General features: G+C 33.6%; 2 protein-coding genes and 1 pseudogene across 2 annotated transcripts; all 3 read right to left on the bottom strand.

The window, feature by feature from the left end:
* Positions 1 to 1253: 1253 nt before the first annotated feature.
* On the bottom strand, positions 1254 to 3247 carry LOC104887322 (transcription factor MYB16). Its single transcript, XM_010671937.4, has 3 exons — positions 2984 to 3247; positions 2749 to 2878; positions 1254 to 2417 (listed from the first exon to the last, which is right to left on the bottom strand). The coding sequence occupies exons 1-3, from the start codon at positions 3114 to 3116 to the stop codon at positions 1310 to 1312; spliced, it is 1371 nt and encodes a 456-aa protein (XP_010670239.2). The 5' UTR covers positions 3117 to 3247; the 3' UTR covers positions 1254 to 1309.
* Positions 3248 to 5051: 1804 nt separating this feature from the next.
* Positions 5052 to 6413, bottom strand: LOC104887399 (protein ALP1-like; annotated as a pseudogene).
* A 221-nt stretch (positions 6414 to 6634) lies between these two features.
* Positions 6635 to 7676, bottom strand: LOC130590445 (uncharacterized). The gene is made up of 2 exons (XM_057392881.1): positions 7554 to 7676; positions 6635 to 7465 (listed from the first exon to the last, which is right to left on the bottom strand). Exons 1-2 carry the CDS (start codon positions 7554 to 7556, stop codon positions 6635 to 6637), a joined length of 834 nt encoding a protein of 277 aa, XP_057248864.1. The 5' UTR covers positions 7557 to 7676.
* Positions 7677 to 9331: the final 1655 nt, after the last annotated feature.

The following is a 9331-nucleotide window of genomic DNA, read 5'->3' on the forward strand; positions in this document are numbered from 1 at the left end:
GTATTGTTGCTAGCTAATGACTATGACTCATCATTTCAATATTAAAAATCAATAATTTAGTATAATCAGCTGACCAATAAAATTGAGTGTCACATAGCTAAACAAATGGCTCACCAATTATGAGATAGGAGATTTTGGTTCGAATCTCTATTATATAAGCCAAGGACGGAGGTGTGGTGTCCATACTTTGAAATGACTAGAATAACCTCTAATAATTTAAAACAATATTTTATTTTTATAAAAAAATAAAAAATTAGAATCAATGCAAGTTGCCATATAGAATAATTTCAAAAATGAAATGATGCAATCATCATTAATAAGTTGACAAAATAGATTGACACAATCAATAATTCGCCAAATTAATTAGAATCTTCAATAAAAAAAATTAATGATATATACGGACAACATAATACTTCATATTCACAAAGTTCAAACAATATCGTTTATTAACATTTACGATTGTTAAAAAACTGTAATAAACCGCTGACAAGGAATTATTAAATCACCGACCAAATTTTTTTTTCAATGACGGTATTGAATAGTTAAAAATCGTTCAACCTCAATTTTAAAAGATAATAAATTCTATAAAGAACCTCAGTAGTTGACATCACAACCAAAATAATTTTAGATTAAAAAACATGTTCATATGTACATATAGCTACATAAGGTCGTTAACACATGCATCGCGTGCATATTCGACTAATATGAACATAGACAAATATATAAAGCACAACAACATAGTACATTTATAGGGCTTTAAGATTTTTTTTCCATTTCATAGGAACTAGGAAGATATATTGAACAACTTTATTGATAAAATTTATCACCTTGCATCTTAGTTGTTATTATTCTTTTCTTTTTTGTTATTAAATTTTTCTCAAAGGAGGACGTAACACAACCATCTCTATGGCCTCATCCTTTCGAGGGGAACAGAGGCTTGGAGGATAATAGTACTCTTGTTGGATTGCATATATAACCCCTTGATTCACAAGCCAATCCGCTACTGTATCTATTGTTTTATGTATAACTGTCCATACCTGCGATTTAATTTGATTTTTCTGTGTAGTATTAAGAAAATAAATAAACAGTGCTGACGTATTTAATTTGTCGATCTTTTACAAAATTTGCGGGGATCCGATAAAGGAAAATTCAATTAGTCAAAAGGTGGATGCTTAAAATAAATCAATTAAAGACAATGAAAGCAACTACTAAATGATTTGGACTTAAATTAACTAAAGAAGTAATTAGATGTATTCAGCACATACAAAAGAGAGAATCTCAATTGATTATTTGAAAATGATGATATTGATTAGAACATGGGAGAATGAGAAGGAGAAGAATTGACTAGGTTGAGAATACTATTCCAATAGGTCTTATTATCTTCATAGTAATCACTTCCACCGCTGCTAGTTGTACCTCCACTACTCCTAATACTATTGTTATTCTCATCTCCTCCTTCATCTGCTACACTTTTCTCACCACATATAGTATTATCTTTAGTAGTAGGAGTAGTAATACTAGCATTATTATTAGTACTAAGCAGAAGTTCTGTAAACCCTTCCATGAAACTATGACTATGATCATCATCTTCATCTTCATCGTCGCCGCCAGTTTCCCTAGCATGATCCAGGGAGAGGGCAATAATGTCATTGAATCCAGCTGACGTAGGGCTAAAAGACAAAGAATTAATCTCAATCCCATTATCAAAACCTCTCTTCCATTCATGTACATGATTATCTTCTTTCTTAACCATTTTATCATGGTCATTCTCTTGACTACTATTCCTCATGAACTCTATCACGCCTCCAGTCTCCATCGTTGGGACCACCGGTGGTGCATTTTCCGAGAAGCTTAACGTTGATGTTGGCGACTCGAGTCCAACTCCAAGTCCAACTCCAACTCCGCCAACAATGCCGCCGCCAGTGGATGTGATTCCATTTCCCATGCCAATGCTCATAAAACCCTGATCATTATTATTATTGTTACCACTAGTATTATTACTAGAATTAGGCCACACACTATGCCAAGCCGCATTGGTACCAAAATAATGATGAGCTGATGTCGATGAAGATGATGATAATGGAGCAACCGAGACTGAGGGTACTATTTGGTTGTGCTCATTAATGTGAACCTGATCTCCTGAATTATTATTATCTGGCAACCGAATTTTGGACTGCCGTGCAAGGCGAGCCTCGGCCTCTAACCTAGCACTCTCCCACTGAGCCATGTGGCTTAAGTTGGCCGCATTTTTAGACTGCTTCCCACCATCAATGGCCGCGAAGAGGGCATCATGTTTGGGCTTGTGTGTCACTGGGTCTATTCCCATTTTTGCCAACCTCTTCTTCAGATGCGTGTTCCAGTAATTCTTTATCTCGTTGTCTGTCCTCTTTGGTAAGTGCGTTGCAATGGCGGACCACCTTGTGTTACAGCACATACATACATACGTACCAAAAGTTATTGCTACAATCAAATTGAATCATCAACAAAATAATGAAGAAAATTGTACGGACTAAGGACATTATGTTCAGTTGCAGTAATATAAACAAATACTTGTTGATTCTCCAAATTATTTAAGATTGTATCAACTTACTTGCATGCTTAACTCACAATTATACAAATCTAACAATATCTCCAATTATTTAAAGTTCATGAAAGTATCAACTAATTTAGGCAGGATGAAGTACTAACATTATAAATGGGTATTGCAGAATTCTAAACAAATGTAGTACAATTTATAATATATAATACCTGTTTCCTAAAAGAGCGTGAAGTTGTATGATAGTTTGTTCTTCTTGTAAGCTGAACTTTCCACGCTTGATATCAGGGCGAAGATAGTTAGTCCATCTAAGCCTGCAACTCTTGCCGCATCTTTGGAGGCCTAATCAAACAAAAAAAAAAACCATATTATATAATGAAAATGACATAAAATTATATAATAAGTGTACGATTGAAAGTGATTAATTTAATTAATAATCATAATTACCAGCTTTTGTTGGTAGCGCACGCCAGTTTCCATGACCATGTTCTTCAATATAAGCTAAAAGCTTCTGATCTTCTTCAGGAGTCCAAGGCCCTTTCTTGAGCCCCATTTTATCGCAGCAGGGTGATCTCCCCATGTTTATTTTTTTTGGTTCAACTGGAAGAATGAAAAAAAGGAGGTTGCGTAACTCTCTTTCTTCTTTATAAGCTAGACCAGACGGCAAATATGGCCCGCAATGCAAGTAATGCCATCTCCTTTTTCTGAAAAAAAAAAATGGCTAAATTTATGGAGTAATTCTTTAAGTAGATAAAAAGTTCTTTTTAATAATGCTCAAATAAAATATGATAAAATTTTAAAGGAAAATGTTATATCTTCATATTAAAGGTCACGGTGGATACATTGAGTGTTCGTTCCTTACTACTTTTTGTTTTTAGTTTTCAGTTTTTTTAAAATTAAATACAGAAAAAATGAAAATCAGAAAATGTGATTTCTAATTTTTTTTTTCTTTTTAGTTTTCAAAATAAATATGATTTTTTTTAAACATAAATATAATTAGTGTAAACCTGACTAATTTTATATCACATATGCATCTTATGTTATACGATTTGAAAAGTCATACTCCCTCCGTCCCAAAATATAGTTCACATTTCTATTTTGAGTGTTCCAAAATATAGTTCCCATTTCCATATTTAGCTCTACATTTTTCCGTAATTAGTCTAGAAAAATCGTGTCCCATCATTTATTTGCTTCTTGAATTTTTGTTTTTTCCTTTGTTTATTCAACCAAAATGTTACAATTAATGCTATTTCAGCAATTATTCTCTATTCTCTCTCCTAAAATCATCTTTTCCCATACAATATTTATTTAAATAAACAAAAAATCTTTACCTATCTCTCTAAGATTCTACTTGCATAAATTACCGTGAAAAAAAGGAAATAAGAACTATATTTTGGGACGGAGGGAGTAAAACCAATTGCTAAAAGTTGGTAGTGATACTTTAATGTCCAGATAAGTTCTACTAAGTTCAATTCAGCAAAAAAAACAACAAAAGAAGGTTTGATAGACTAACAAAATAAGATCAAATAAGTTTAGGTAAAATTTGATAAGGAATAATAACAAAGTATATTAAATTTAAATAAGCAAAAATAAGTTAAAAAAATAGAGACACATCATCGTAACGTACATATATATTTTGTAAGTTTCTAAATTTGCCACGCTATAATTGAAAGGATTAAGAAGAGGAAAAGTAAGAGAAGAAACATATGGTATATATCCGTCATACTGAAGCTGGCCAAGCAATAAATAAGATGGGGCAGCATAAGAGAAGGATCAGTAGGTCATAGATGGGCTAGAAGAAATAAATGTGCATGATTCAGCTATAGCAGACTAGCAGTAGTGCACACCCTTGGAAAACTGTCAGAAATACCAACATTACCCCTGGCATAACTCCCAAAACTATCTCTTATTTGTGGTTTTGGGGGGTGGGAGGAAGTATATTCCTTCATTAACTGCACCAATTTTACCGTCTACAGTATATAGAAAATTCGAAAGGCTTCCTGTCAATTGTCATTCACATCAGCACCATGGTTTATGTAGTTATTCAACTGTAAAGTCTGATTTTTTTTTCACATTTGTTCTTGGGAGATCAATTACATTCCTAGAAGGTAGAGATAAATTAAGGGCCGATTTCAAGAAAAGGAACTATGGTCTAGGTAAACAGAAATTGTAGTTTACTTGTTATTGATGAGACACCTAGGACAATCATATAGTGCATGGATTGACTACAAGCAATAAGTTACAAGTTTCCTTGAAAAACTACATCACTTAAGGCTATGTTTGGCAACACTGTTTGAAATGAAGCTGAAACTGATAAGGTCACTGAAACTGATTAATTATGTAGCAGCAGAAACTGTTAAGGTGTTGAAACGGATAAGCTAGCTGATTGCATAACCTGTTTGGTAAACTTATTTATGATTTTAGCTGAAATTTTAAATTAACATATCATTACATTTTGCAAAAATAAAATTATTATTAATATAAAACATATATTATACTTTATTTTAAAATAAAATCATTGTGCTTTCCAAATCAAATAAGCAATGTCATCACGAACTTTTTCCATTTCTTTAGAAGTCTCTTTTGACATTTCATTGTTTCTAGCATGGATAACGTCGGGAAGTTCTTCACAAGGCATGTAATCAGGATTCTCATCGACCATTCTAAAGATAAGGTCCTCTGTAGAATTTTTTTCATATGTAGTTATGCAAGGCAAAAGCGGCCATAATGACATCAAGTTGAGTCTTGGTACTGAATTGTGGCATTTGCCTTAATATCTTCCATCTTTTTTTTCAAAACTCCAAATGATCTCTCAATACAACTTCGGATGGATGAATGAGATCGATTAAAGGCTTCTCTTTCATTAGTCGGTGGCATATTCGTGAATTCATCCTTGTGGTACCTTGTTTTCGAGTATGGTACCAAATAGTCTTTTCTGTCCGGATATCCTTTATCCACCAAGTAGTACTTACCTGTGACAAGAACTATCAAAATGATTTACGAATTTAAATTTTATCATTAGCACTATGTATAAAACATTCATACCTTCTGGGGATTTCGGAAAGGTCAGTTCTTGTGTATTAAGTGCATGAAGAAAAACCCGAGTGTCATGAACGGATCCTTCCCATCCAAGAGAAATAAAAGTAAAACACATATATCAAAATCACATATTGCCATGACATTGAAGGTAGGGTTTCTTTTTCTCCCTCCATAACGCAATTGTTCTGTCTCATGTATACATGCATTTATGTGTGTTCCATCAATGCATCCAATAGCGTCCTTTTATTATTTAAAGAAATGCTTTAGAAACATTAATTCTAAGAGATGACAATGCTAGAGATGATAATAATACTTATGTTTTACTATATAATTGTATGTATCTTGGATCATATTCAATCTGAGGTGGTATACCTGGGAAACTTGCATCCTATGGTTTTATGATATCGCGTGCAAGACCCATATAAGCCCTTGTTCTACCACTAATAGCTTCCAGAACTTCATGAAATGCTCTACTATTAGTCTTACCAGATCGTTGAAATCGCTTAGCAACATCTCTATTAGAAATACCCAAGGCAAGAGTATATACGAAGATGCCGACCTTTTCAACAACAGCCATCTTTTTTTTTTTTCCATACTTGGCTTGTAGTTCTTCACATAGTTGTTTGAACACACTCAATTCCATCCTAAAAGCATTAATACATCTTATATAATGTCCACTCAAAACATCCATCACCCATTGTTCACCTATTAGGATGGAAGTCATGCACGATTCTTTGTATATGTACTTATAAAAATATGTTGCTACTAGACCTGTACTACATGTTGTCATAATCCAAAATAATTTGCGTCTTTTCTTCTTTCTGCTTTCAATGTCCATAATGTTCACCTATTGATCAGAAAGAATGACCATATATGATTTTCAATCAAACGTACAATAATCTTGAAAGAAGAAAGTTTTTCTCGTACATAAGTGAATAATAAAAATAAGGAAAACATTGTTCGTCAATCAAACACTAACATGAGAAAAAAAAAATGCATATAAGTAATTCAGTAACTTATTCTATAAATTTAATAATAATAATAATAAACTCTAACATTTCACTTGTCTTTGGTCTCCATGTACTTTAACCAAGTCATTCTTAATTCATCATCATCCATGTGAATAAATAATTCTCTTTTTGCATCCTCAATCAAATTGGCCAAAAAGCACCACATATCACTATATTTGAGGAGTCCACATCCACTAGTAGCCATTCGACTAACAATAGCCATAGCTTGAGCAACACTACCATCTTTAGAAGAACCATGTGTGTTTGCTACATTCGGAAGATTGGTGTCAGCCTCCATCAATTCTAAAGCTCGATTACAACTACTAACCATAGTACTAATTTGATTAGATAACATAGCTGATCTACTTGATTGTCTTCCGCTACGCTTCATTAGGTCCGGCTTTGTAGTCTTTTTCCCACATTTTTGAGGTTTTTTAGAATTATCATTGCCCCCATCGTGATTGGATGCTTGGTTAGGATCTTTAGTATTAGAAGCACCACAAACACCAACATTAGGTGATTCAGCACTATAACCACTACTAGGGTTAAAACCAGGTACTTGAAACGTGACATCCATTAGTAAGTGACTATAAAAACCTCGCTCTTGATTTTTCAAGGTACCTAGTCTATTATCCAAATCATCCAAACTAGGATAATGGGATGGATAAATAGAATCAGTATCAATCTCATAATCTTCATCAATATTATTCTTATTCTTATCTCCACCACTTCTTTCATCCTGTTTTACACTTGATGGATCAATATTAATTGACACAACATTAGCACCTGTAGCATAACCATCTTGAAATAATTGATTCCATAAATCTTCTATGGCAGGAAGCAATCCTTTATTTCGAAACTTCTTTACCTCACGTTTCTCCTACAAAAAGTGAAAGTGTATAAATTTTTTACTATAATTCACCATACTTACTTTATAGTGTAATTCAAATAAAGAAAATTGTACTAACCATAATTTTTTTTTCCCACCAATCATTTGAGGCTTATATCTTTCCTGTCACTGAATCCCACCCAAGGCCAGTTTTTCCTGTTTTCAAGAACTTCCAAAGCCGTCAATCTCTCTTCATTGAATCATACTTATTCTGTAAAGATTTTACTGGACATTTTCGACCTAGTTCATTCTCCGGCTCTTTCTGAACTAATGACCACTTAACTCCTTGTCCTCGGCCATTTTTCACAAAAGAGGCGATTATAATTTCACAGAAGAGTACCATCTCATCATCTGATCATATATAGTTTCCTTCTTTTGTGTCATTTGTTGTTGTCATCCACCACACATTTTCATAAATCGAGAATATATTTCTTAATGACACTTACATAAAATATTATACACACAAATACACAGTAAATTGAACAACTAGTATATAGTGGTTTGCAAGAAGAGAATTATCATTATATAAACAACAACGACTAAAATAATTTACCCCCATATATGCTATATGGACCAATATTTAATGCAAGCTAACTATCGACATAGAGTAACATGGCATGCATGCAAATAATTTAAGTCTTATAAAAATATGTTGCTACTACACCTGTCAAAAATAATTCCTACAAAACCTTTTAACAATATAGTAGGATAAGTAGGGTCGAATCCATAGAGATGATCATTTTAATATAACTTCTGAGTTATATAGAAACTAAACAAGAGCAGGAATATGAGAATTAAATTTCTAAACTAATCAAACTATAAAAATCAATCTAACAAAATATCATCAATACAGAGAAGATGGTTGGAGTTGATTAAGTATTATGACCTAGACATCCAATATCATGAAAGGAAAGCAAATGTAGTTGTCGATGCCTTGAGTAGAAAGTCGAGCCATAGCATGAGTGCCTTGGTAGTTCCTAAGGGATTCCGCCAAGATATGCAAAGGCTTCGCCTAGAAATCCTAAATCCTTGGGAGAGTGAAGCAAGATTGAGCGCCTTATCATTGGGATTGTCAGTTTTCGACGACATCAAAGAGGGTCAAGTTGGGGATGAACACCTAGATAAGATTAAAATATGACGCAAGGTAAGGAAGTCGATTTTAAGATTTATGAAGATGGTAGTGAGCTTAAGAGACGTCTTATGGATGAGGGGCATAACACTCCATAGTATGTGCACCCTGGGGGTGACAAGTTGTATAAAGACCTTAGCTTAAATAGATCTATTAGTGGCCAAACATGAAGCGTTAGGTCGCTGAATTCATGTTTATATGTCTAATTTATCAGAAAGTGAAGATAGATCATAAGAGACCCATGAGGAAGGTTCAATCCTTAGAGGTTCCTGGATGGAAGTGGGATTCCATTTTAATGGATTTTGTTACTGTTTTTCCTATATCGAGAAATGACAATGATACTATCTAGGTTATTATGGACCATCTGACGAAGTCTGCCGTGTTCACACCAATTAAAGACACATGAAAAAAGAAACAACTTGCAAAGACGTATATTAAGCATGTAGTGAGATTGCATGGGGTTCCAAAATATATTAATTCTGATCGTGATTCGAGATTCCTCTCGAAATTTTGGCAAAAGGTCCAATTGAATCTTGGGACAACATGAAAAATGAGTATTGCCTTTCACCCTACAACTGATGGTCAGACTGAGAGGACTAACCAAACTATGGAATATATGTTGAGGGCGTGCGCTATTGATTTCTAAGGTAGTTGGGAAGACCAATTAGACTTGATTGAGTTTTCATACAACAATAATTATTATGCGAGCATTAAGATGACACCTTTTT

Source organism: Beta vulgaris, chromosome 2, assembly GCF_026745355.1.
Source record: "Beta vulgaris subsp. vulgaris cultivar EL10 chromosome 2, EL10.2, whole genome shotgun sequence".
Classification (NCBI taxonomy): domain Eukaryota; kingdom Viridiplantae; phylum Streptophyta; class Magnoliopsida; order Caryophyllales; family Amaranthaceae; genus Beta; species Beta vulgaris.

Excerpts from the sequence above, each read along its gene's own strand:
- LOC104887322 (XM_010671937.4), bottom strand. The coding sequence starts at position 3,116 with ATGGGGAGATCACCCTGCTGCGATAAAATGGGGCTCAAGAAAGGGCCT. Across the intron at positions 2,879-2,983 it reads TGCGCTACCAACAAAAGCTG|GCCTCCAAAGATGCGGCAAG; the intron begins GTAATTATGATT and ends TTGTTTGATTAG. Across the intron at positions 2,418-2,748 it reads CACGCTCTTTTAGGAAACAG|GTGGTCCGCCATTGCAACGC; the intron begins GTATTATATATT and ends CTGTAACACAAG.